Source organism: Tursiops truncatus, chromosome 6 (genome assembly GCF_011762595.2).
Source record: "Tursiops truncatus isolate mTurTru1 chromosome 6, mTurTru1.mat.Y, whole genome shotgun sequence".
NCBI lineage: Eukaryota > Metazoa > Chordata > Mammalia > Artiodactyla > Delphinidae > Tursiops > Tursiops truncatus.
In genome coordinates this window covers 102,176,540-102,203,413 of record NC_047039.1, presented here as the reverse complement: position 1 = coordinate 102,203,413, position 26,874 = coordinate 102,176,540, and the positions used below count along the sequence as shown (strand labels likewise).

At 40.8% G+C, this 26,874-nt stretch overlaps 1 protein-coding gene across 13 annotated transcripts in view; it reads right to left on the bottom strand.

The window, feature by feature from the left end:
* CNTRL (centriolin) overlaps positions 1 to 26,874 on the bottom strand; it is an 88,745-nt gene that overhangs the window by 16,482 nt on the left and 45,389 nt on the right. For 10 of the 13 annotated variants that reach the window (XM_073806508.1, XM_073806512.1, XM_073806513.1 and 7 more), the window contains 20 exons: positions 25,970 to 26,104; positions 22,468 to 22,613; positions 21,653 to 21,860; positions 20,724 to 20,903; positions 18,973 to 19,152; positions 18,084 to 18,200; positions 17,646 to 17,790; positions 17,032 to 17,180; positions 15,208 to 15,388; positions 13,476 to 13,789; positions 11,771 to 11,976; positions 9,645 to 9,858; positions 6,905 to 7,035; positions 6,628 to 6,768; positions 6,398 to 6,524; positions 5,470 to 5,634; positions 4,540 to 4,699; positions 3,024 to 3,139; positions 2,728 to 2,945; positions 175 to 332 (listed from right to left, as the gene is read on the bottom strand). In XM_073806508.1, coding sequence (XP_073662609.1) covers positions 175 to 332; positions 2,728 to 2,945; positions 3,024 to 3,139; positions 4,540 to 4,699; positions 5,470 to 5,634; positions 6,398 to 6,524; positions 6,628 to 6,768; positions 6,905 to 7,035; positions 9,645 to 9,858; positions 11,771 to 11,976; positions 13,476 to 13,789; positions 15,208 to 15,388; positions 17,032 to 17,180; positions 17,646 to 17,790; positions 18,084 to 18,200; positions 18,973 to 19,152; positions 20,724 to 20,903; positions 21,653 to 21,860; positions 22,468 to 22,613; positions 25,970 to 26,104 — 3,391 coding nt within the window. The remainder of the gene's footprint in view (positions 1 to 174; positions 333 to 2,727; positions 2,946 to 3,023; positions 3,140 to 4,539; positions 4,700 to 5,469; positions 5,635 to 6,397; positions 6,525 to 6,627; positions 6,769 to 6,904; positions 7,036 to 9,644; positions 9,859 to 11,770; positions 11,977 to 13,475; positions 13,790 to 15,207; positions 15,389 to 17,031; positions 17,181 to 17,645; positions 17,791 to 18,083; positions 18,201 to 18,972; positions 19,153 to 20,723; positions 20,904 to 21,652; positions 21,861 to 22,467; positions 22,614 to 25,969; positions 26,105 to 26,874) is intronic. The other 3 variants (XM_073806510.1, XM_073806514.1, XM_019946467.3) reach the window with 1 other exon arrangement.

Sequence of the window (26,874 nt, the reverse complement as noted above, 5' to 3'; positions counted from 1 at the left end):
TTCACAGAGTTGTACAACCACCACCATACCTAATTTTAGAACATTTTTCTCACTTCTAAAAGAAGCCCCATGCCCTGTAGCATGAATTATTTCTGTAATACGACAGCAAACAATTAAATAAAGAATCTAGCAAAAGGAAGAAAGTCCCATCTCTCCTGTTGTGCTGCCTCATACCCTGGAGCTGCTGCTGCATGGCTGCGATGTCTTTATGCAGTGAGAGTTTGTTTCTGTTTAGTTGGTCTAGCTCCTGCTGCAGTTTTCTGACATCCACTTCCAACTTTTCTAAGTCTGATTGCTTTGTTCTGCTATTCTCCTCTGTAGCTGCTAAAACCCTACAATACAAATGGAGAATAAGTTAGACTGTCAAATACAAAATGTCTAAGCACACACAAGCGACAACTAAGGAATAGTGTTATATGTCACAATGTAGTTGTGGAGTCTGGATGATATTAATAAATAAATATTAGTAATTTACCAAATTATTAAATGTTATTAAATATTAACAAAATGTAAGGCTCTTCAACTCATTTTCAAAAGAAATCTTATTTTCAGCTTTCCAAATAGAACATTTGGAAATGTTTATCATTTCAAAAAGTGACTTGCTAAACCGAGGTTTTATAAAAATCAGGGATAACATGGATAGCACTTGTAATTCCAAAAATGTGATTAAGGACTTCCCTGGTGGCACAGTGGTTAAGAATCCACCTGCCAATGCAGGGAACACGGGTTCGAGCCCTGGTCTGGGAAGATCCCACATGCTGCGGAGCAGCTAAGCCCGTGCGCCACAACTACCGAGCCTGTGCTCTACAGCCCTTGAGCCACAGCTACTGAGCCCATGTGGCTAAAGCCCGTGCTCTGCAACAAGAGGAGCAACTGCAATGAGAAGCCCGCGCACCACAACGAAGAGTAGCCCCCACTTGCCACAACTAGAGAAAGCCTGCGTGCAGCAATGAAGACCCAACGCAGCCAAAAAATAAATTAATTAAAAAAAACGTGATTAAAATGGATCACTAACTTCTGATAAGTGAAAATGCAGGAAACACACTGTATGTATAATAGGATTTACCCAAAAAAGATATGTATGAGCATGCATTCCTTTACACGAATGGAATCATATACTATGGACTGGTTTTTGTCTGGCTTCTTTCAGTAAGCATAGTTACTTTGAGATTCATCCTTGAATTTGTCTGTATCAATCCTCCATTGCGTTCTATTGCTGAGTAGTATTCTGTGGTATGGCTATACTATAATTTGCTAATCCATTCACCAGCTGATGGGCATTTAGGTTGTTTCCAGTTTTGGCTACTGCAAATAAAGCCGCTATGAACATCAGTGTACAGTTTTTGTATGGACACATGCTTTCACCTCTAGGTGTGAGAAAGCTAGATCTTCTGCTAGGTGTATGCTTGCATTTTTAAGTAACTGCCAAACTATTTTCCAAAGAGGTCTTACTAACATTTTATACTCCCATCAATTGTGTATGAAAGTTCCTCGCTAGCATTTGATATGGTCAGTGTTTAATCTTAGCTATTCTATTAGGTGTGTAATGATATCTAATTGTGGTTTTAATTTGCATTTCCCTAATGGTTAATGATACCAAGCATCTTTTCATGTGCTTATCTGCCATCCATATATTTTCTTAAATAAAATTTCAAATCTCTTGCCCATTTGAAAAATTGGGTTCTTCATTTTCTAATTACTGAGTTTTGAGAGTTCATTATATCCTGGGTACACGTCCTTTATCGGATACATGGTTGCCAGGATTTCTCTCGCAGTCTGTGACATGTCTGTTCATTATCTCAACAGTGTCTTTTGAGAAACAGAAGTTTTAAATTTTGATGAGGTCCAATTTTATCAATTTACTCTTTTATGGATCATGCTTTCAGCGTCTTATCTAAGGAATTTTTGCCTAACCCACGGCCACAAAGATTTTTTTCCCCCTATGTTTTCTCTACAAGTTTTATATTTTGGTTTACATTTATGTTTGTTAATTTTTATATGTAGTGTGAGGTATAGATCAAGGTTCATTTATTTGGTTTTGGATACGTAGTGCTTTTAGCAACAGTTTTGAAAACACCATCTTTTCTCTACTTTGCATCTTTGTCAAAATCAGTTGTGCATATATTTGTGAGTTTACTTGCAGACTTCTGTTCTGTTCCTTTGACCTTTTTGTCTATCTTTATACCAACACCACAGTGTTTTGATTACCATAGCTGTATACTGTCTTGAAATCACATAGTATTAGCCCTAAACTTTTGTTCTTCTTTTTCAAAGTTGTTTTGGTGTCATATCTAAAAAGTTTTATATTCTATTCTAGGTCCTCTGCATTTCAGTATGAATTTTAGAATCAGATGGCCAATTTCTATTTAAAAAACCTGTTGGGATTTTGACTGTGATTGTTTTGAATCTATAGATCAATTTGAGGAGAACTGAATCTTAACAATGGGTTAAGATTGGGTCTGCCTACACACGAACAAGCATATATTCTTTTATTAAAAAAAGAAATCACAACAATTTATTTTAAAAAATGCTTTTGGGGAAAAAAAAAAAACCTAAAAGGAGAATTCACCCAAAAATGCTATTGGTGTATTGCATTGTGATACTGAGTTTGTGGCGTATTTTGTATTTTTTTGCCTTTTCTCAATTTTCCAATTTTTTGAATAGTGTGTTAATAATGCTTTAGCCTTCCAGATGGGATCTTACAAGCTTACTTGTTCCTGCTCTCACCGTTTGGTTTGTGCCAACTTCTTCTCCCAGCCATCACATTTCTCTTCGAGATCTTCCTTTTGTTTGCACAAAGACTCAACACACAACTGCAGTGCTCGGGTCTCAGCAGTTATTCGCTCAATTTCTCGTTTGTCCCTCTCCAAGAGCTGCTTCTGCCACTCCATTTCCCCTTTCTGTCGCAGGGCTGTCTGCTGCAAACTGTCCAACTCCAGTTTCTCCTAAAGCAGATAAAAGAGAAGTCAGCCATGCAAACTGAGAAAGACCGCGGTTCACTACTGGTAAAACAGCTTTATTACCTCTAGCACTTCAACCTGAGCCTTCTCTAACTCAGACACCTTTTGGTCATGTTGTAGCTTCAAACCTTGCAGCTCATTGTTTTCAAGTTGCAACATGTCCAGAATATTCTTTAGTTCTAACAGAAACAAAGCATGGTCCAGGCTATTAAATGAATGTGGAAACATTTACAAAATGAAACAGAAAATAATGTTACTGGCTGATACAAGAAACAAAAGATAATAAAAATATATTTGTTGTGCTGAATTAATGGAGCTAATTAATTATATTCTGAATGTAAAAAGCCTTTAAAAGTATTGCTAAACACTAATTTGTTATAAACATTTAAACAAAAACATTCAACAGAGACCTAGTTCTAAAAAGTACTTACCCTACCTAAAAGAATTTAAATCAAAATAGGAAAAACTTTAAAATTTATCAGCTGACATTTATATAACAATTCTTTTGTCCTTTGAAATATAGACTTTTAAATATTAACTACTTTTATCTGATTATAAAAATATTTGTTCATTATAGAAAATTTGAAAAAAGTATAAAAGAAAAAAATGAAAACCCATCATTATCCTACCATCCAAAGACAATCACTACTGCAATAGCATTTTGATGTATTCCCTACCAGGACTGCACGCACACGAATAGACACACACACATATATATATTTTAAAATAAATTGGGACTACAATCAATATTCAGTTTTTATCTATTTTTTCACTCTTCTTTCATCAGCATTTTTACATGTCATTAAATGTTAAAATATGTTTTTAAAACAAATTTATTTATTTTATTTATTTATTTTTGGCTGCATTGGGTCTTTGTTGCTGTGCGTGGGCTTTCACTAGTTGCAGTGAGCGGGGGCTACTCTTGGTTGCGGTGTGCGGGCTTCTCATTGCGGTGGCTTCTCTTGCTGCAGAGCACGGGCTCTAGGCCCCCGGGCTTCAGGAGTTGTGGCTCGCGGGCTCTGGAGTGCAGGCCCAGTAGTTGTGGCGCACGGGCTTAGTTGCTGCGCGGCATGGGGGATCTTCCTGGACCAGGGCTCGAACCCGTGTCCCCTGCATTGGCAGGTGCATTCTTAACTACTATGCCACCAGGGAAGCCCAAAATATGGTTTTTAAATTAGTCATTTGTTTCCAAATTTTGTCATTACAATTTCTGTTGCAAGTAACTGACTCAGTCAACTTAATTTGTAAAACTAGGAAATAAAGGCTTACTTCTTAAAAAAAAAAAGAGAGAGAAATAAAATAAATATTGCTGCGATGTACATAAACGCTTGCCCTCTCTAGATAACTGGAAATGGGCTACCCGGTTTAACAGGTGTGAGTTTAATAGTCTTAAGACACTGGGAGGTTGTTCCATTTTATACTTCAATCAACAGCCTGTAAGTGCTCTTCTTTCATCACACCCTGGTCAGCAATGAAGATGATTATTTTGCTTTTAGTCAATTTGAGTGGCAGAAAATATCATATTCCTTTTATAATCTGCTTTTCTTTGATTAGAAATAAGGTTAAACTTTAAACTTACCAGTTTTATGTTTAGACATTTGCCCTAAAACTACCTGGAGATTTTCTTCCTCTTTTTCAATTTCCTGCTTTATAAGTGAAAGTTGATCTTTTTTCTCACTAATCTGGACATTCAGTTCTCCCTTCTGAAAACTCAGTTCTTCCAGAAGAGATTTTAGTTCCTGTGCAAAGAAAAAGAAAAGAAAAGAAAAGAAAAAAGTCAACCCACCTTCACCAAGTTATGAATAGAAATTACTTTAAAATCAGTTCTGTTATTAACTGTCTCATTTCATAGAAATTCTCATTTGGAAACAAGCTCATGTCTGAGTTTTACGTCAAGAACAGCACTATATTTTACACTAACATATTTTAGTATAATAGAAGTAAAAAAGTAACACGTTATCTTCATTTAAAATTTATATGCACTATTTACTATGAGCAAAGCAATGTGTTGCAGAGAAAAAAGGCTGACTCGGACACATCTCCTGCCCTCAAGGGGTTTAGCACCTGGTGGGGAAATAAGGCAGGGAACAGAAACATGATCACGAAAGGCTACGGTGCCCTAGGAAATGTGCAGAGTGCTACCAAACTCAGAATCGAGAGAAACTCCTTCCAGGGTAAAGGAAAAGTTGGGGACGTCTTCTTAGTGGCATGAAGCTGGACCATGGAAGCTGGGTCAGATCTGGACATTCCCAGAAAGGGAATTCCTAGAGAAGAAACAGAATGAGAAAGGCACAGAGGCATAAAACCTTGGGCATGTCCAGAAAACAACACAGGGGGAGAGCTATGCACGGCAGCCGCAGCATGGATAGATAGCACAACACCAAGCTCGTTACAGAGGCAAGATGCAGGAATTTAAATTTGCATTTTAGGGGGAAACCAATGAAAATATCTCAAAATAAATCTACAGGACTATACTAGGACTCTTAAGAAAAACTATTGAAAAATGTACCCTGATGTGACTGCACTTCTCAGCTACTTCAGTTTCTCCCAGTCTCAGCGCTTCCTGGAGGTCAGCTCTGGCCTGGACCATGCTTCCCTGGAGTAGATGCAGCTCCTCCTTTTTATGCCCCAACTGTCTGTCCAAGACAGCCATCTCCTGCTGCTGACCTGTTACCTGCATTAAAGAAAAGTAAAGAATGCAAAGCCTGACAAAGTGCTGAGATGGAGAATATTTAGTCCAGCTAAAGGTTGTGTGGGGAAATAAGGAGGTAGTCTAATTCTCACAATCCTAGCTGCAAGAGTCAGGAAGGCCAGGCTGGGGGGCTGCAGGCATAAAATGCCTAATAAAGGCCTTGAGCTCACATAGGTAAAAACACTTAAATCACAGCAAAAACAACAATATGATAATAATGATTGTCCTTCAGGATATGGTTTTCAAAGAACTTTCATATCTATATTTTATTCCAATTGGCAACCACCTTGGCAATGGAAGTTAGGCAAGGATTTAAAAAATTTATTCATTTTGTAAATTTAAAACTTATAATTTTAAGGGCAATACATATTTAGTTACAGAAAAGCAGAAAATGCAGACATGCAAAAGGAATGGAAAATATTCACAATCCCCCCCTTATCAGATGACCATGTTTGTACTTTGGTATAGACTAAAAATTCAAACACAAGTATACATAAACACATTTAACATAAGTGATCTCAGAGCATATTGTGTTTTGAGACTCACTTATTCAATAATATATCGTACTGAGTTGAGATTCAAATTTGGGTTGGACTCTATTCTTAAGCACTAAGATATATAGCCTCATTTATGCTTTATACTTTATTATGTATTTTCCAGTCTTTTCTATAATCAAACATGTATTACTTTTTGTAATAGGTTTCCAAGCAGCATGAACTGGTTTTCGAGGTGTCTGCTGCCCTACCTGGCTTCTCAGCTTTTCCAGCTCTGCTCTGCGGGCCTGCAGGAGGGTCTCCGACTCTTTAAGCACCTGCAGGTGATGATCCTCAGTGCGTTCTGCGGTCTCGATGTCTTTTTGCAGCTTCTGCAGCCTACAAAGCACCAGCAGTACTGGAGCAAATTGGAAGGGAGACAGAGCCCCAAGAGCCACCTTCCAGCACAAGCCCCTTGCAGGCCTGCAGAGGCCGTACTTACTCTTCAGTCAGTTTTTCCTTCTTCTTGTTTAGACACTGGAAGTCTGAGTCTTTTGCTGCAACAACTTTGTTTATCTCTTTCAAGATTTCTTCTTGCTGAATTTTGTGCTGCTCCAAATCCTTTGTGTCAGCCTGGAGCAATCTAAAACACACCTCTTTATTTCCCCCAGACTCCTTAGGCTTGACGTGCATTTATCATAGAGCAATTATTGTCCACTTAGAATCAAACTTCTCATTCATCTCACCGAGTACATCAGTGGCTGAGGGAGTCCACCTACCTGAGCTGCTGATCGGCTTTGACAAGGTTAACAGCAGTTTCCTGAGCTCTCCTTTCTAACTCCTCAGCATCTTTCTCAGTTTGCAATAAATTTCTTTTGGCATCAGTGAACTTTTCAACAGCATCTTTTGTCTAGAAAAGAAACTGTCATTAAAACCAATTCAGTTACAATACTCTCTCACGGCTACTGGTATCGTAAATTGGCTCAGCTCTTGGAAAACAAGACAATACAGAAAGACTGATAAAAATGTTCACTCACTTAGACTCTCCAATTCTCAAAAAAGAATTCAGAAGAACTATTACACAAAAATGCTCATTGTATACTGAAATAATATAAGACTTGACAAACAATCGATTCAGTAAGTGATAATGCATCAGCACAATGGAATACTGTGCAGTCTTTAAAATAATGACAATGTGGTAACATAGAAGACTGTTAATGATAAAATGTTGGCTGAAAATAAAATTTTAAATGGTTTAAGCACTGTAAGAGCAACTATAGAAAACTATCTTGTCAACAAAGACAGAAAGGCTATGCAAAAACAAAAATAGTCATCTGAGGGTGGTGAGATGGTGGATGATATTTTATTTAAAAATAATCTGTAATATTATTATATGCTATTTTTTTCACTTAAAAATATCTACCCCAAAACAACCACCAAAAAAACAGGAAAAGAAGAAATTAGGGCTTCCCTGGTGGCGCAGTGGTTGAGAGTCCGCCTGCCGATGCAGGGGACACGGGTTCGTGCCCCGGTCCGAGAAGATCCCACATGCCGTGGAGTGGCTGGGCCTGTGTGCATGGCCGCTAGGCCTGCGCGTCCAGAGCCTGTGATCCGCAACGGGAGAGGCCACAACAGTGAGAGGCCCACGTACCGCCAAAAAAAAAAAAAAAAAAAAAAAAAAAGAAATTAAAGGAAAACAAGAAATTTAAAAAAGAGAAGAAAAAAGTGAAAAAACAAACAAATATCTACCCAATTAAGTGGCAAGGAAGTGATTCTACCAATAATCCCTCCACATAAAGATCCTTCCTTTACTCTAGATATTATCTTGTTAAGTAAAACCCCATTAATCTAAGGATGATTTAATTATGGCTAAGAAACACAAATATTTAATACTTTTGAAGTATTTCAAAATCTTCCTATATATGATTTGGCAAAAACATCATTTTTTTTTTTTGTCACCTTGGTTTCTTTTTCTGTCTCAAATAAGAGGCTTAACATAATGTCACGAGAGGTCCAAAAACAGAGTATGGTTTGTACTTGGTTGAGCAGTGACTCACTCTTCTGCCAAAACACTCCGTGTTGCAGTTGCACTCAAGTCAGAGGCATCTGTATGTGAAGTTCGTCTAGTAAATACCCCGTGTGGATGCAAGAGGGTTTGGCCAGTTCCCAGAGAGCAAGATATTTCACCACACTTCTTTCCACTTCGGATAGCTGGTTTCTACTAGATTCATCAGCAAAGCATTGGACAGAACTCACTATACACTACAGAAAGCCAGCCACGTCTCTAAGTAGTTTTTTATCCCTTGTATGTCAGGTTTTAACAAGTCTGGCACATTCCTTACAAAATGCAGCACTTTCTCCTTTCCTCTTCCCTTTTAGCAAGCTGCTTCCCTGAGTCATTTTGGGAGGATGAAGGAGGAAGAGCTTATTAGTCTCGGTTCACTTACTATCTCTGCCAACTACTAGTCTCAGCAATTTTCTTTTATACACCAGTGATACATTTTTCTCTGGTCCTGCTCACACCTATTCTCTCACAGTAATCTAACATGTGACAGAAGAGGGAACTGATCACCTGGAAAGAGATAAGGAAACTTTTCCATTCTTATCAAAGCCATCACTCACAGAATTTCTTTAATAAATCCTTATTTCAGTTCCTGGGTAATAGATTTCTATTCATTTAAATTGATCCATGTTGAAATAACAATATAAAAATAGTAGTTCCTGATGTGCCCCATATGGATTCGGGACCTTTGATTTTAATCCTGGAATTCCCATCTAAAGCTCTCTTGGTGAGTCAGAACTTTAGCTGTATGACCCTGGGCTAGACCAGCCTCTGAGCTACATGTGCGAACTGGGCTAATGACCATCTTACAACGCTGCCAGGAAGGTTAAATGAAGTGGTATTTATAAAATAGCCAATGTGTGGCCATAGCAGGGGCTCATAAAAGGCAGTTCCTTTTCTTCCCCAACTTTCTCTGTGTTTCAGTCTTAAGAATACTACCTCAGGCCCAAAAATATTTGATTTTATATTACTATCAACTTGGAGAACAAAGTAAGAATAAGAGTCTTGTGAGGTCCATTGTTATAAGAATATAAGATTGGGCTATTTAATAAACACAGATATCACAGCCCGAATAATTTTCAAAAGACACAGATAGGATACGGAGGTGGGGTGTGATAGGAACTAAATGACTTTCAGGAGCTTTAAATATGCTATTGCATTTAATTCATACTGAATTATACTAGGTTAATTCTAGCATAATTAGTATAGTCTAGGTTAATTAGTACAATCTAGGTTAATTATACTTCATTTAATTCATACCGAACAGCCTAGGTTTTCTTAGCCTGAATTTACACAGGAGGAAAGCAAAGCTCGGGGACTTAAGCAACTTGCCCAAATCCTCACAGCTCCTTAACTAGCAGAGCACAGACTGGCTTGGACCACTGTGCTCTTCACGTTTTCTTTCTAACCCTTCCTGCCGCCGCCGCCGCCGCCAGCAAGCCAGCAAGCCGTCTCACCCCAAGCACAGCAGCACATACTTTCTCGGTTGTGTGTGAAAGTTCACTCTCAGCTTCCGCCAGCAGTCGGTCAGCCTCCCTGAGCTCTGCTCGACGTTTCAGGAGGGTCTTCTCGATGCACTCAATTTCATCTACAATATCTTCATGGTGCCTGAGTGATTTTTCTATTTCTAGTTCATTCATAAGACTCTCAACATTTCCATCAATGAAGTCTCTAAAAAAATCATATATACACACTCATCAAGAGATTTTAAATGTGACAATATAGATACTTGTAGCCTAATGATAAAAAGATGCACAATGATTTTCTAATTTTATATGAGAAGGAACTGGACAGACAGCTACATCTGATTAAGTTCAATATCTATGCTTACCTTTTTACTCAACATGGCATACTGTTGACAATAAGTGGATAATATGTATAATGTATGAGGCAGTTGTTTTGTCCTTTTAAATATAAAGATTATTTTTTCATCAGCACTTGGTCAAGACAATGCTGATACTTCAATTCTTCTGTGGTATAAAAATAAAACAAACCACTGCCTCAATAATCATCCATTCCCTCAAAACTATCCTAAGTTTCTACTAGAGTAAAATTATGGTGACGATATTTGACAAATCAGAAAGCGTAACACAGGACTTGGTAACTCAAGGTTAAAGTCAAAATTATTTGAAAACGGGACTATCATTGACAGAAAAACATGAAAATAAATTCAACCACATATTAACAGATTAATTCTTCTTTGGACATTTTTGTGTTATCCAAATTCCCTAAAATGATCATTTATTATACATTTATAACTAGGAAAAGAAGTGGTTCTCCCACTGCACTACACCCCCCTCAAAAAACTTCACCTCCCCCATATACACCTACAAAAATGAAATAACCATCCCCCAAGCCTTCAAACATCTAGTCCCAACCTTCTCTCGGTATGACCCTTGGTTTTCCCTGCCAGGTCTATCAGTCACTCTTGCGTTTGCTCCTAGAAGGCAGAGACCATATCTCACTCACCTCTATGTACTCCACAGGTCTCCCCGCAACCCTGGTACCTGGGCCAGTCTGGCTTAAGGGACAAAAACTGGGGAACTGTCATAATTCATGGTCTAGTGCAGAAGATGGGCTTCTACATAACTGACCCATGCAGCAGATACAAGCATTAGCTAACGGACCCTATGCCAGATGCTGGGGCACAGAGAGGGAGGCCCCGCTACTGCCCTTCTGGGTATCTTACAACATGGTCTGAACAACACTACGCCCAAGGTTGCCAACTCCAAACTGTGGGAGCCTGAGATGAGAAAGCTTTTCTGTCAGAGGGGATCCCTAACCTTCATCTGGAAAGACACACTGGAGTTAGGTGGAGGGCAGGTCGGGAAGCCATTTCAGGCAAAGGACAGCATGTGCAGAGGTGGGGAGGCAGGAGAAAATGTGGTGCTCGGGGAAACCACAGCAAAGTGTAGGGCCAGAGTAAGTACCGTGTGGGAGAGAAGGATAAAAAAGAGAGGTAGGGTTCAGATCTTGCAGGGCAGTATGTATGCTGGTGGGAACGAGAGACACAGGGCAGCGTGCACAGTTAGGTCTGCAGCCATGTCGAGGGTGGGATGGAGAGAAAGACACTAGACCTGGAAGGCCTGACCTAGGATGAGGATGACTAAAGGCCAGGGCAGTGGAGACGAAAGAAGGGGACCAGTTTGAGAGCTCTTTGTGTACAGAGTCAGTAGGACTTGGAGAGCAGCTGGATCCCTGGGGGAGTGAGGGAAAGGCAGGTGTTGAGGACACCCAGCATGTTTTCAGCCAGGGTAACTGGGGAGGGGTGGTGGTTGTGCCATTCTCCAAGAGGGACTACAAGAGGAGCTGATATGGATTACTGGCCAAAAGAACTTAGACTTCTACTGTCCCATATGCTAATCTCCACGTGGCTATTAAATTAACTCTGTTCCTCAGTTCTATTAGCTACATTTCAAGTACTCAATAGCCACATGTGGCTAAGGCTACTGTTTTGGATAATACTGATCTAGAACATTCCCAAGATCACAGAAAGTTCTACTGGACAACACTGATTTAGGTTACCTTAATGAACTAATATCATATTCATCTGAGTTATAAAGATAAAATGGCTAATAATTACTTTCGCTGTTGATGTTTCTGAATGGTTCTATGCAATTCTTCTACTTCGTGCTCTAAGTCTCTCTTCTCTTGCAAAAGATCATCAATATTATGATGCAGTTCTTCTATTTCTTTCTCACACTGCCGCTTGGATACTCTCATCCACTGTTCCTGTTTCTTTGATTTTAAATGCTGTATTATGTCTTCCAATCTGGAAACTTCATTCTCCTGAGCAAAGAAAGAAATGCAATACTGAAATATCACATGATGTTTCCCCTTCCTCCTGCCCAAAACTGAAATTAACAGTGATTAAAGTGGTATCTTTTTTTTTTTTTTTTTAAAGTGGTATCTTTGACCTGATAATAGTGGTAGCTTCTAAGACTTCAGTATGAAAAGAAAAATTAAGTCAAGCCAATTTCTTCACGTGCCATAGATGAAATTGACGGACCAACAGATCTTATGACTCTTCCATCAGTCCAGCTATGGCTGATAAATAGTCACCAAGCACCTCCTGTGGATAATGTCTGGCTCCAGAGTTCAGCATCTAGCAGAAGACACAGACAGAGGTCTCTCCCTCCTCTGCGCACATGGGAGAGGAGTTGGCTGAGAAGGATGCCTAGAGGAAGTGGTGTTCTGCCTGGTTTTGAAGAATAAATGAAATAGGAAACGACTACGCTGAAGAAATAATGTGCAAATGTAGGGAGGTATAAAGGCACACCCGGGAAACTACAGGAACAGCCGGGTACTGGTGGAGGGTAAAAGAACCAACAGAATTGCTATAAAAACAGTGTGCACTGAAAAAACTGCAGAATGACACGAGTAACTACCATTTTTAACCATGTAAACATCCACAGTCCCTCTGAAACTAGTCTGACCTACTAAAATGGGGCTGGTGGCTTGGCACCCAGGTATCCTAGTCCTTTATCTTCCTCTCAATCCGCTGAGAGGAAAAGGAAAAAATAAAGAGCTCCAGGTGCCTTAAGTTTGAAGGAGGCCCTTGTAATGCATTTTATTTCTTTAAAACAGAAAAGTTATAAAGGAAGCTAGTGATTAGGAAGTAATCATTTCTTAGAATTTAGCCTAGAGGAAAATATGAAATACAGTAAAAATTTATACACAGTTAAATGAACTACACAGCCTACAAATAAAGAAATGTTATGCAGTCATTAAAATACTGCTTAAAAACGCTTGTAAAACCATGGGGAAAATGCTTGTAACATTAAGTGGGAAAAACAGGACACAAAATTACGCGCACAATAAGAACTATGAAAAGAAAGAAAGAATAATCATTAATTTCACCACCCAGAGATAACCCCCACCAAAACCTTACTGTACGCTGCTCTTACATGTGTTTGTACACAAGCACACATAATATGTGTATGCACAGGTACCGGCACTAGTATGTGAATATGCCTATACATACACATTAACATAGTACTGGTCAACAGAAAAATATATAAAAAGCTTGCTAAAAATGGCTATTTTCTGGACTGAAAGCATTTTTGTTATAAAATGGTTAAACCAGGTTCGTAGAATGGCCTGGTACCCTAACTCCTGTCCAGAACAGTGTTTTAATAAGAGGATGCTTGCTCAGTTCTAAACATCAGCCTTACAAACACACTTTTGGGGTATAATCCATGCATAAGTAGGTCGACTCATTAAGTATATAACCTACTCAGTCTCCCATGGAAGCAGTGTGGACAGGGGTCTTGTGTCTTTCCACTTACTAAGTTATGGTGCTCCGGGACATTGCAGTGCAGCACGCCCACTGGGATGAGGGGGATGGAGAAGTTGGGGGGTGGAGGCCCATATACGATGGGGGCCCCAGCGGGAGGCGGGCCATAAACAACAGTGCCAGGGGTGAGAGGTTGGCTGTTGTTGGGCAAGGGAGGAGGTGGTGCATACAGGGCCATGCCCTGGGGTACAGGAGAACCATCGGGAAACACGGTATACATCATGTATCCAGGAGGAGGCACAAATGGGCGGTCCTCTTGGTCATCCAGCTCACTCTCTTCCTGGCTATCTCCTCCACTGTCTGCATCTTGAAACAAAAAAACAGAAGAGCGTTTTATTCCCATGGCTCACTAGGTAAACATGTCAGTAGAGAACAGCAGTGTTTAGGCCAAGATACCAGAGATGTGAAAATAAAATTCTGTAAAAAAGGTCAAAAGCAGTTTTGAAAAGTGGATCAAACAGGGATGCAAATTATTTTCACCAGGTGAACTTGAGTTTTTCTTTTTTTTTTAAATGAATGAACTTTATTTTTTTTAATTTAAAATTTATTTTTGGTTGCATTGGGTCTTCGTTGCTGTGAGCGGGCTTTCTCTAGTTGCAGTGAGTGGGGGCTACTCTGCGTTGTGGTGCGTGGGCTTCTCACTGCGGTGGCTTCTCTTGCTGTGGAGCATGGGCTCTAGGTGCACGGGCTTCAGTAGTTGCAGCATGCGGGCTCAGTAGTTGCGGCACTCGGGCCCTAGGGCCCGCAGGCTTCAGTAGTTGTGGCACATGGGCTTAACAGTAGTTGTGGCACATGGGCTTGACTGCTCCGTGGCATGTGGGTCTTTCTGGACCAGGGATCGAACCCATGTCCCCTGCACTGGAAGGTGGATTCCTAACCACTGTGCCACCGGGGAAGTCCCCTGAGTTTTTCTTATACCTATCTGTTGGTTTTTTCCATCTTCATTCATTCAGCAACATTTGCGTGCCTGCTTCATGCTACGTAAAACACCAACAGAGAAGTGCTGTGAGATACCACAGCCTCTCTCAGTTGTTGGTTCTCTTACTTATCTCCCCTATAAGCAGGAACTAGTTTTTTTTTTTTCCACTGATGAAGAAAGCCTAGCACACAGCAGGCCCTCAATAAATAGTTCCTGAATGAACAAATTCTCAGAAGGTAATATTCCCATTTTACAGATTAGCAGTCTCAGAGTGGCTAAATAATTCCCCTAGGATAACACAGTGAAAGTGCCAGGATTTACCCCAGGTCTGACTCTTCCCCCTGGAGCTCTGGAAGACAGACCTGTAACACTTCATTTCAGTCGAGCTAATTAGTGCCATAACATGAGGATGTAAACTGCCACGTTCCAGGAGTGGAGGTGAAGATGTCGCTCAGTCTGCCGGGAAAGGCAGGGAGAAGGAAGGGTCCAGAAAAGGAGTGTTGTTTGAGGACCTGGGTCTTGCTGAAGGATGAGTAGGAATAGGTTTGGGAGAGAAAGGAGGAAGCAGGATATTCTGAACAGAGGGTTCAAAACATGGAGGTGTGAGAAACGTGGCATGCAGTGGGTATGGCTGACATGTGGGAGAGTGATGGAAGGTGAGACAAGAGGTCGTTGGCCAAGACCAGGTCACAGAGGGCCCTGCAGAGCAAGGTAAGGAGTCTGGACTGTGTCTTATGGATTTCAGGGAACCAATAAAAGGTCATTAAACAGGCAAGAGAAATGCAACTTCCCTGATGTAACTTACCTCTATTTGAACATGATTTATGTAACCCACTCCTGATGGGAGAATAAACCCAGTATCCTGAAGCAGGTGGAGGTGCGCTGTGTTCCTTCCCATCCTGCCATGGTTTTCTAACAGGAGTTGAGGCTGCATACTTTAGGCCGACACCAGAGTCCTTGGTGGCCTGGGAACTGTGGCTGGAAACCTAAAATAAATGACAGCAGAGCATACTATCTCTTAACAAATAAAAAGGCCGATGTGGAGAAATGTCAAAGTCTAGAGCGAAGTTGAGAAAGAACTGGTTTCTTTTCATATATCGTAATCTCATTTTTCACAGGCAGAAACGAGACGTGATTACGTGGTCATATAACCTGCATGGGTGTCAGCCTCCCGTCTCCCGTACTCATCTTTCCTGGTGGTTTCTCTTCTTTTGCCTAGTCCTTGATGGCCCAGCAACTAAGATCAAGGCAACAGGAGCTTGCAAGGCAAGCTGGGATATTAGTCTCCTGTTGTGCCAGGAGCTTGGAGTGGCTTTAGAGCTCTACTCTGTTACTCTCCCTCTCCTTTCAGTTATAAGTCGACCCTCTAACCTACACTGCTTCCACCTGCAGCCCTGGCTGTGACACGGATGTCTGGCTTCCTTTAGATTTCTGGGAGGAGGATTTCAGATTCTGCTTTTCGGGGTTCTGATTAAGTCTGAACGACCTGGGGATCCTAGCATGTGGGAGCTGCTTCTCCTGACTGCTGTTGTCAGCTGATTCTAGCAGCATGTTGCCCAGCCCCTCTGCTTTGGATAAGAGCCACTTACAGTCCTCTCCTTCCTTCCCACATTCAGGCTGCAAGCCCTGACATTTTGCTCCCTGAACACCCCTCAGTCCACCTCTGCTCTAGCTCCACTGCTCTGGCTCTGGCTTCTTCCATCCTTCACCCGAACAAGTTCAAACAGCCCCACACAGAGTTCACCCACTACAAGTCTAGCCTCCACACTCCGCCTGATTATTCTTCCTAAACTACAGCTCTGATCATAGCACACTCAACTGCAGTTTCCCAAGGCCTACATAATTAAGTGCAAGGGATTTTGAGGCCCTTTTTTTTTTTTTTAAAAAAAGCATGACCCCAATCTACGTTTCCTGTTTCACCTTTCATTGTTCCCATCCAGCCCTCCAGCCCCACAAGGGGCTAAGCCAACTCTCCTTTTCCTCACAAGCTGTTCCCTCCCTCCTGAAAGCCCGTCCTTTGAGGGTTGCTAAGTGCTGACTTCAAGCTCCTGTTTGTGAAGCCTTCTTCCCTAAACATCCCCATGAGATAAATCTTTAACATTCCTCTGCAACTGGGGCACGGAAGTCCAGTCTGTTGTCACATGCGTGTCACTGTTTTGTAATTACATTGGTGTGCTTGTCTTCCCCACCAGCCCATGAGCTCTTTGAGAGCAGGGGCTATATGATTCATCATGGTTCCCCACCAAAGCCTTGTACTTGACCTAGACCTAAGTACTGAATGAATGTGTTAAAAGGAAATGCAATCCGGGTGCTACTTTTCTGTCTGAGACTCTATAATTCTACTGCCATTTTCAAAAGGCTCTCTGGGCTCAAGTCACTTTATCTACCCTTATAGGATCCTTGTTCAGGGATCCCACACATACCACCTGAGCATGAGTGGGCAATTGCCACATTCCTTGGGAATGCCCCATTTCCATCTCACACAGCACAAAGTACTTAAGAACCTCAATGCATGGCTTAGTCTAGATATGTTGTTCTTGAGACCTGATCACAGATTTAGGGAAGGCAACACAGTCACACTTTCTTAAAGAAAAGTTAGTATATATTCCCAGCACCACAGACTTCCTACTTTTGATGATGATGGTGGTGGCATAAAGTACCAATAGCCTCGTCTTTTGAAAGGATCTGCCATGCTGCTGATGTAATCATTCTGATAAGAAACTTCACGTCGGAGTTCAGCAATTTCTTCCAAAACATTTTCAAAGCCTCCTCTGTTATCTGTAAAAGGAAAGCCATTCTGTGAAGCTGGGTATGAAATCATCTACTTCCTCTCTCTCTCAAAATACAAAAGTGATTCCACGAGAGCCAATGACTTTTATCAGTTCCTCAAAGCTGCCGTTCAGCCTGTCCTTTGGTAATAAATTTTTGTTGACACTTAAAGAGGATAGACATATCCTACTGCTGTTCACTTATAAAGTGAGCCAGAGAAAGAACAGATTTGTAAACAGTATTTCTTTTGAAAATACAAACATAAATCTCTCTTTGTAATCAAATCCCTTGATACTGCACTTACTTACATTTAAAAAAGTGCTTTATTTATTAAGCTAATTATCACAGCTCTATAAATCGAGCATGGAATTAGTCTGTAACCGTTAAATAAATTTGCTAAAGGTAAAAAACAAACACGATGATTTAATTTTAGAACTACAAAACCACTACCAAAATCAAAGCCCAATACCTTACCAGCCCCAGTGAGGTCTAGTAAATTCCGCAGTCTTGCGATCTCTTTCCTTTGTCTCTCCATGGTCTCATTCAGTTTTTCGATTTCTAGCACCTGTGAGTTTGCTCCTCTGGTGCCTACCTCGACTTTCTCCATCTCAATTCGAAACTATTAAAAAATCACATATACAAAGTTGCCAATGAATATTCTTTCCCAGATGCATGTCTCCTTGCAGTAAGATTCTAATTCTATAATTTTTTACTTACACTTTACTAACGAGGAACTGCATTACTCCTTACATTTAAACCATGCAATGCCTGGCACACGGCAGAGAATCAAGTACCGATTGGCTATTGGCTGCACCTCAAAATTCTTTGAGATGTCGCCTACACTAATTCAATCTTTTAGGAACTGATAAGTACCCAGTAAGGAGGCGGTCTCATGGGGGTACCAGCACTGACCTGCTCCTCTTTATCCCTGAGGAGATTCTGCAGGAGTTCGATCTCCGCTTCTGCTCGGGTCAGATCCCTGGCGGCTTGAGCTGCCTTTCTGCTGAACCTCTCTGTTTCCTGCAGCTCCTACAGGGACAGAGGTGTGAGAAAGGCACCACTGCTATTGCAGGCTGCCCTCTTTATTTCTTTCTTCCTCTGAATGAGTCTTCTGCTTTCATCAGATCGCCCGCCTGGCTACTCCATGCACACGTAGTGCCAAGTCCCAGCTTATCTGTGCTGTTCCTATGATTTGGCAGCTCACTCTGGCACTCTCTGGGGGCCAAGTGGGCAGGGTTCTGCATCAGAAAGAGCAAGGACTAATTTTTTCTTCTCTGTTCTACAGTCTTCCATGACTGGTGTCTCTGTGGACCCCCATGGTTAGATTTTCCCTCCTATGATTTACTGTCTTAATCTCATAAGCATTTGCATCTTATAAAGACTATAACAGACTTATCTCAGTCAGGAGTCATAATAACCCTGTGAAGTGACATATTGTCATCAGACTGCACGAGATGACAAGGACAAAAAGTTGAGGTTCAGAAGGGTTATACAGCAAGTCTTGAAGACCTCTGTTCAGATGTGTATTGACAGGTGCCTCCCTAAGCAGAGACCCCTACACTTTGAGATTAGGATAGTATATTTCATTTGATGTCTCCTTTGGGACTCAATAATAGAGTACAGGACCCATAGCAGGGTTGTGACGAGGGAAATATAATCTTCAGGTCTGAAGAGGAACAGACAACTTTATGGTGGTTTATAAAAGAGCCAAAGTCTATAACAAGAGATCAATAATACAAGTTGCTATGTTTTCTGACAGGGGCAGCCCTGCTGGAAACTTGTTCTGTACGTGGGGAGTCACCTCTGCGCGCTCCTGGTTAATTTTCATAACGGTTCCATGAAGGGACTTGAGCTGGTCTTTGGCAGTGGTGAGCTCAGCTGTGGCCAGCTTATCAGAGGCGGCCACGGCTTTCTTTAGTTTCTTCAGTTCTTTATCTAAACCAAGAAACTGTGCCTGAGATTTGGCATCTTCAAGTTTCTTCTAAAATAAAAGAAACACTAATTAAAGAGATGAATCATTTGGTAGCAATGAATTAAGACAAAAGCCCCATGAGGGCAGGGACTCTGTTCACACACCCCATGCCTAGAACCATACCTGGTACTCAGCAGGTGCTCCTGAGTGAATAAATAAATAACAACATCTCAAAGCTGTATGATAACTTAGAATGAAATCAGTATACTTAGTCAAGAATCTTCGTGATCATAATCCATTCATTTGTTGTAGAAACATTTCTTGGCACCATCACCAAGCAATGGGCCCGCCCCTTGTGATCACGGAGTCAGGCACTGGGCATATGGTGGTAAACAAAACAGACTTGGCTGCTGCCCTCAAGGAGCTTATGAGAGACATGTATTAAACAAACACTCAGACAAATGTGTAACTAACACTGTGCTCACTGCTATCAAGGGACAGAACAAGGTACTATGTGAGAGGCCAGCAGGGGAGACCTAGATTGGTGGGGGGAGGGCTTTCCGGAAGAAGAACGGTGGAGGGACATGGTCCAGGAGAAGGAACGGCCAGGAGGGAAGACAGAGCTTGGGAAGAGTCAGGAACTGAAAGAAGCAGCACGGTAAGAAAAGGAGAGAGCTCAACAGAGGCGAATCATGCAAGGGCTCAGAGGCTGAAGAATTTTTGTCTTTACCCTAAAGACAACAGAAGCTGCTGGAGAGACGGGGAGATGGGGAGGGGCTGACAAGAGCCTATTCATGTTTTTGGAAGAGCGTGTTGGCTGCTCTGTGGAGCAGGTCATGAGTGGAAGTGGGGGACTGTCAGGTGGCCACAGCAGTTGTCCAGAAGTGAGATGATGGCTGGATGAGGGTGGTGGCACTGGAGAAGGACAAAGTGCAAATATTCCAGAGAGATTTTGGAGGCAGACTCAATAATACTTGGGAACTGATGGGTTCTCAGTGAAGCATGAAGCAACTCATTCACTGGGGCTGGGAGAAGGGAGAGGGTAGGTGTGAGACATGAGAAGGTATGAAACAGTGCAGCAAGGGAGTGGCAAACATTTATAGTGTTACTGCTATGCCTGGATGGGTGACTTTTTCTTCAGGAATACTTAGCCATGGGTGCAGGGCTACAGAAAGCAGATGGCTGCAGTTCTGTCATAGAAGATAGGAGAAAAGAGCAAGGGATTTGAGGATACTTGCAAAAAACAGCGAGAGTCGGAGACCATGGAATTTAAGTTGGACAAGGAAGAAAGTAAAGACAGGAAAGCCTAACACACAGAAAAGGTGGGGGTAATGCACTGGGATTATCAAGAAGGTTGAAAACCTGTCAGCATGACTCATCCCAATAGCATTTAAGCCCCACCTCACTGACTCTCAAGTCACTCCTTACATCCCAATTCTCTTGCTTCCATCTAGCATGGCACCCTTGTCTCAGGCTCTTGATTCGATGACATGCATCTAGGTCTCTCTAGGTCAGGTCCACCTCTGGGCCAGCAATGCAGCCAGAGGTGACCGCGGATCACACCCCTCTCAGCTGCCCCATTGCTGGGTGCAGGACCCTGGCAGTGGGGACTCATATGTCTCTTTCCTAGTCTTGCCCACCTTCTTCTCTAACTCTTGGAGTTGGGCCAGAATTCTCTCCTTCTCTTCATCAGCTTCCTGAAGTTGGAGATCTGTAAGGCCTTGGATTTCCTCCATACTTTTTAGATTTTCTTGTAAATAGTGAATTTCATTCTCTAATTGCTGAATTCTTGCTTTGTGTTGCCTCTTGTCAAAATTAATCTGTGAAGAAATCAAGTTTCAAAGATGATTTTTAAGCAAAGTATGTTTTGAGCAAAACAAAAACCTTCTAGAGGATTATGTTTCATTTTACTAAAGAGTAAAATGAAATACTGTGCTACTGAGTTACTGCGGATGTGGCTTTATCACAACTGCTCTCTAGGATCCATTTTAATGTTTGCCTCATCATGAAAATAATTACATCAAAAACTCAGATTCTGGCACTATACTACACTCTAGCGATGTTGGATTATCCACTTGCACGTTAAGAAACATCTCTCACTTGCTTCCAAAACAAGGAAAACACAGTGTCACAAAGAAGCCTGACTTTGACATCAGTAACCACATTTAGAGTTGAATTTTAGTCACACCTAGTTTGACTTATTAGGAGTGAAACTAACAACAATTACACTGTATTTAAAAAAATTATACCTTTATTAATTATACCTTAATAAAGGTATACCTTATAAAGGTATACCTTTATTAAGGTATAATCTACATAACAGACACTATTTTCTTTCTTTCTTTCTTTCTTTTTTTTTTTTGGCTGTGCCACGCAGCTTGTGGGATCTTAGTTCCCCATCAGGGATCGAACCCTGGCCCTGGGCAGTGAAAGCAAGGAATCTTAACCACTGGACCACCCGGGAATTCCCTACACTGTATTTACATGAGAAAGGAAGCACTGTAATTTGCTGAAAAATATGAATGTTTTCTGAACACTTCCCTCTAGCTGCCTCTTGCCCTTCTCTTACTCTTGCTTCAAGGGCTCTCTCACAGGCCTGCCTGAACTCTTCTTGTCCGCTGGCCAGCTTCTCCTGATGCAGAGCCACTTCTTCTTGGAGTTTTCTCTCTCTCACTTGAGCTTCCTCTTTTTCCCACTGGGAACGTGTAAGGATTTCACTGAACTGTTTCTGCAAATCAGCGAGACTTTTCCCTAAGACATCTGAAGGACTATGGATTCTGGTAAGGGGGGGAAAAAAAAGATGGTATAAGTGTGACATTTTATTTTTGATGCTGGATGCTGGGTGCAAACATGCCGGTAAAATTAGTGCAGAAGTAAAAAGAGTTGTGAGGAATGGGACTGGTGTCAATCCGTAGCAAATTACTGTGCACCTCCTGAGTGCAGATCATTGTTTTATTAAATGACTGTTGCCACTCTGAAAGCACAGGCTCCTGTCAGGCTGACAATGTGTGTTCAAAGAATAAATGTCCATTTCATATATTCAAATTAGCCTCAGTTTTCTTTCGATATTTGTTTTCTATTTAAAATGCATAATGTGACTCTACTTCCTGACCATCTGCAGTAAGCTTTCAAGAATGAGTTACTCGTAAAACCTTTGTGTTTTTTAAATTAAATAATACCAAAAAGTACGAAAGATCAAAAAAATCAGTGACAGACACTTGAATTAAGCAATCTGTGTCTCAATCATGGTAATATGATAAGGGAAAAGGGAAACCTTACAAAAGAACTCAGCCATTAACAGTAGTTGGAAAGGTGATTTCATCATTGAACCCCACATTCACAACTCAGCCCACTCTCTACCTGGAGGTCTCGAGTTTCCATTACCTCATCTCCCCAGCTCCTGATTTCAGTTTTCTCCTTAGCTCATCTACACGAGCTGCCACTTCTTCTGGACGAATCAAACCATCAACTACATGGTTAAGGTGATTCTGGAAATCTTTAAGTTGCTGTTTTAACAGGTTATTGTCATGCTGTGGAGGGGGTAAAATGGAGAGGGGTAAAAATTACCAAAACAGAATAAAAAATACACCCAAATACACACACACACAGCCCATGTTATTTACCATATAACAGTTCCAGTCAACTCCCTTTACCAATTTTTTAAAAACCCTTTGCACTATGGCCGACAATATCTGAATCTTTTGATTAATCCGAAGTCACAAAAGACACAAACAGGCATTACGATGTGTCCTGACGTGATGCAAAAAAGTACGTATGAACACTACCTAAGACTGTCTTCTTGCCAAAGAGTAAATAACTTGAATCTAAATAAGCCTCCATATGTGACATAAGAACATGTTAATCAATGCCATGGGGATGCAACCACCAAAATCTAGACTATGGGAAACTCTACAGGACAAAGACCTGGTTTTCTTTAGTATGTAACAAAGAGAAAAAAAAGGAGCAAAACTATAGATTACAGGAGACAAGAGTCAAGTCATCCAAATGCAATGTGTGCACCTTATTTGGATTCTGATTCCAACATAACACTTCTAAAAAATTTATAATTTGAACATTTTGTATACTTAAGGTATTTGACGATATTAGGGAGTTATTGTAATTTTTTTTTTTTTTTTGTGGTACGCGGGCCTCTCAGTGTTGTGGCCTCTCCCGTTGCGGAGCACAGGCTCCAGACGCGCAGGCTCAGCGGCCATGGCTCACGGGCCCAGCCGCTCTGCAGCATGTGGGATCTTCCCGGACTGGAGCACGAACCTGTGTCCCCTGCATCGGCAGGCGGACTCTCAACCACTGCGCCACCAGGGAAGCCCAGGAGTTATTGTAATTTTAAGGTGTAATGATAGTATCCATGTTTATGCCTCTTTTTTTTTTCTGGCCATGCTGCGTAGCTTGCGGGATCACAGTTCCCTGACCAGAGATTGAAGCCGGGCCATAGCAGTGAAAGCTCGGAATCCTAATAACCACTAGGCCACCAGGGAACTACCCTATGCTTCTTTTTTAAAGCCTTATTTTTTAGAGATACATACAATAGTACAGTATTTACAGATAAAATCAGATGTTTTGGATTTACTTCAAAATAATTCAGTGTGTGAACAAGTGTGAGGGGTGAGGTGTGGAGGGTATTATAGATGAAATAAGACTGGCCATGTGTTATAGATGAAGTAAGGTAGTCCATGTGTTGAAACTGTTGAAGATGAGTGATATATACATAAGGATTCATTTTAGTATTCTATTTTTGAATATGCTTGAGAATATACATAATTCAAACTTAGAAAAAACAAAAAACACCTTCCCATAATACTCAGCTTTATCTGCCAATCAACTGAAAAGTGGAACATCTAATACTGAAGTTCTCTAATAGCTTACAATTCTCTATGGGAGTATTTGTTATATGCTAGGATATTTTCACTAAGAAACTAATGAACATAACTAGACCCCAGAATTAAATCCAGACAGTACCTCTTTCAAGTAAAAAGAAACTGCTAAAATTTCCCTAAATTGTACAGAAAAATAGTTCTATGTCCTAAACTATTAACTATATTCCCCTGAATACCTATATTCTACTTAATTGATTTTCTTCAAACTTGGTATAACATTAGGTTTTTTGGTTTTTTTTTTTTTAACACTGTTAACTAAGTTGGAGAATTAGCATTGCAATGAACGTGCCTGTCCACCATATTTGCACTACTTTCTAATCCTGGCCACAGGTGATCTGACCCAAGGACAGCCAATCCACTGACTAGCCAGAAAACAAGTTCTCTCCCTCTCCAAAATATGAACCAAGATCCAGTCCAGCAAGTCTGTATGAGAGCTAGACCTGTAAGGTTATGTCAGCTTGGGGCTGGGGTTGATGCTGGGCCAAATGCAATGCCCAGGGAGACAGAGGAGAAATGAGAGCCACACAGGCCCTGGAAGGTTATCAGAGCAGCTCTGGTCACCAGCAAGCTGCCTGTCTCCTTCCTTGAGCTAGTGTTGTTAGTAGGTTTTGGTTCACTGCAACTAAATGATTTCTGACAAAGATAAATGTAGAGTGAGTTTAACTTGTACTCCGCATCAGGAGGTCAGTAGGCCAAGTAACCAAAGGACCTAGTTCCAACTAAGAGAGTCTTACAGCATGGACCAGCATTCTGGAAAGCTGACCTCAATTTCTACCTTGGAGAGAGACCCCTGAAGTCCTGTTCTTTAATAGATGTGTACTGAAGTATTTATGGTTGAAATAAAGATGTATGAGATTTTCTTTAAAATATTCCAGCAAAAAAAAAAAAAATGTGCATTAATTGAAATAAGAACAGCAGAATGTTGACAATTCTTTAAGCTGAGTAAACGAAAGGGCATAAGGCTATCTTCTCTCCGATTCTGTGATTATTTGAAAATTTCCAAGGTAAAAATAAAAAATAATAATCCAGTGAACACCCAATACACACACACAACACACACAAGAATGGAAAACATGTATATCTTTTATGATATTTACTTCAGAAGCTGAAATGATAGCAGTAAAAATTAAATTCTAGGTAACTAGATTTTCTTAAACTTTGAGAAAAAAATATTCAAGGCATTGGAAGAAGAGAGAGAGAATTTGGGTGAGTTTAGTCTTATTTGTCACAAATCCCCCTAGATGAATATTTGGAGCCTTCCCCCAAACCACAATAACTCTGCCCCCTGATTTCTGGTGAAGTATAACAGCTGCCACCTACGTCAGCTAAGTGACCCCTGACCTCACAGATCTGGAAACCTGCGTGTTGATCCAGGTACTTGTTTGTTCAGACGTATGTCCTCTTTGAGAGCGTTTAATTACCTGGAAAATCCTGTCCACTTGCTTCTTGGGCAGTTTGTCGGGCAGATTATTGTGACAATAGCTATAAAAATAGTCTGCCAAAGAAAACTCTCAAAAATGTAAAATGACTGCATTTTTAATGACATTCCTTCTGAGAAGGAGACTGAAAACTTTACAATTAAGAAGTTCTACTGCAACTCATTCTAGTTAAATTCCTGGATAATTACAAAGATATTTCAGTGGAAGAAGAATGCATCAATCTGATAATTTTAGCTCAGTCTGGTAACAAAGCCGCTTCTAGCGGAAATGCAAGGTACTGCTGTCCTCCATGAGTTTACCTAGTGTTCTCTGTTTACTATCGACACTGCCTCTATCTCTTAGCACCATAATAACAACACAAAGGATATGCATATTAGTAATCTTAAAATAATCGCAACAGAGGTATGGTACTATCCCATCCAGAAGTCCTTTTTTCTAATAACTCAAGTAGCTTACTACATGTAAGAGCAGGTTGTGAAGTGTCTGACATAAAGATGGCAACATCTTTGGGTGTCCCATATAAGAATGTATTGGGAGCCAATAAGTCTCTACCTGCAGCTGTTTAAGTTGGGTGCGGAGCTCACTATTTTCTTGTTCCTTTTCTTCTGAGAGCTGGGCTTTTCCGAGTGCGTTCTTGAGGGCTTGCTTTTCTTTCTCAAGTTCTGTTTGAACAGCTGATTGTTCTAACTATTGCCATAGGAAGCGATGATACAAAAAAAGTAAAATAGCAATAATTTATGATCTAATAAGGCATAAATAAATTTACATACACATGCAATCCCTTGGGAGCTTTGGTTTTATAACAACTCAGTTTTACATTTGTACCCCCAAGTTTAAAAGCCCAAGGTAAGTTTTTCACATGCCTCCTTAAACTATTAATACATAAGGAAGAGCAAGCATCAGAATCAGCTCAGCCCAGATACACCAATTCAGAATCTCCAGAAGTGAGCCTTTAAAAGCTCTGTGAGTGACTCAACAGTTACTGCTCTTTTCCCTTAGACCAATATTTCTGACACTATGGTCCTCAAATACCTGCATCAAAATCACTTGCTGCACCTGTTAAAAATACAGATGCCTGGACTCCCTCTCAGACTTGATGGGCAGAATTTCTAGGGCAAGTCCCAGGAATCTGCATTTAACAAGCATCACAAGTGATTTCATATAACTAAAGGGTACCAATCATAGATCTGTAAAGCAGAGAGAGAAGATCGGTTATGCTCCACAATCTCGATGTGTGGTTTGAAGACCAATCTTGGCAGTCCTGATGCAAGGAAAGGAATGTCCCTTTCAATACCATATGAATTTGTGAAAAGGCCAGGCTGCTGTAATATTTTTGTCAAGACTTATAAGAAAAAAAAAAAAAGGACAATGGAAGTACAAAAGACAATGGATTTTAAGCCAGTAAGGGCTTGCTTAAAAACTTTTGAAAATTTATTTCAAAGAAGATGCTATCCAGA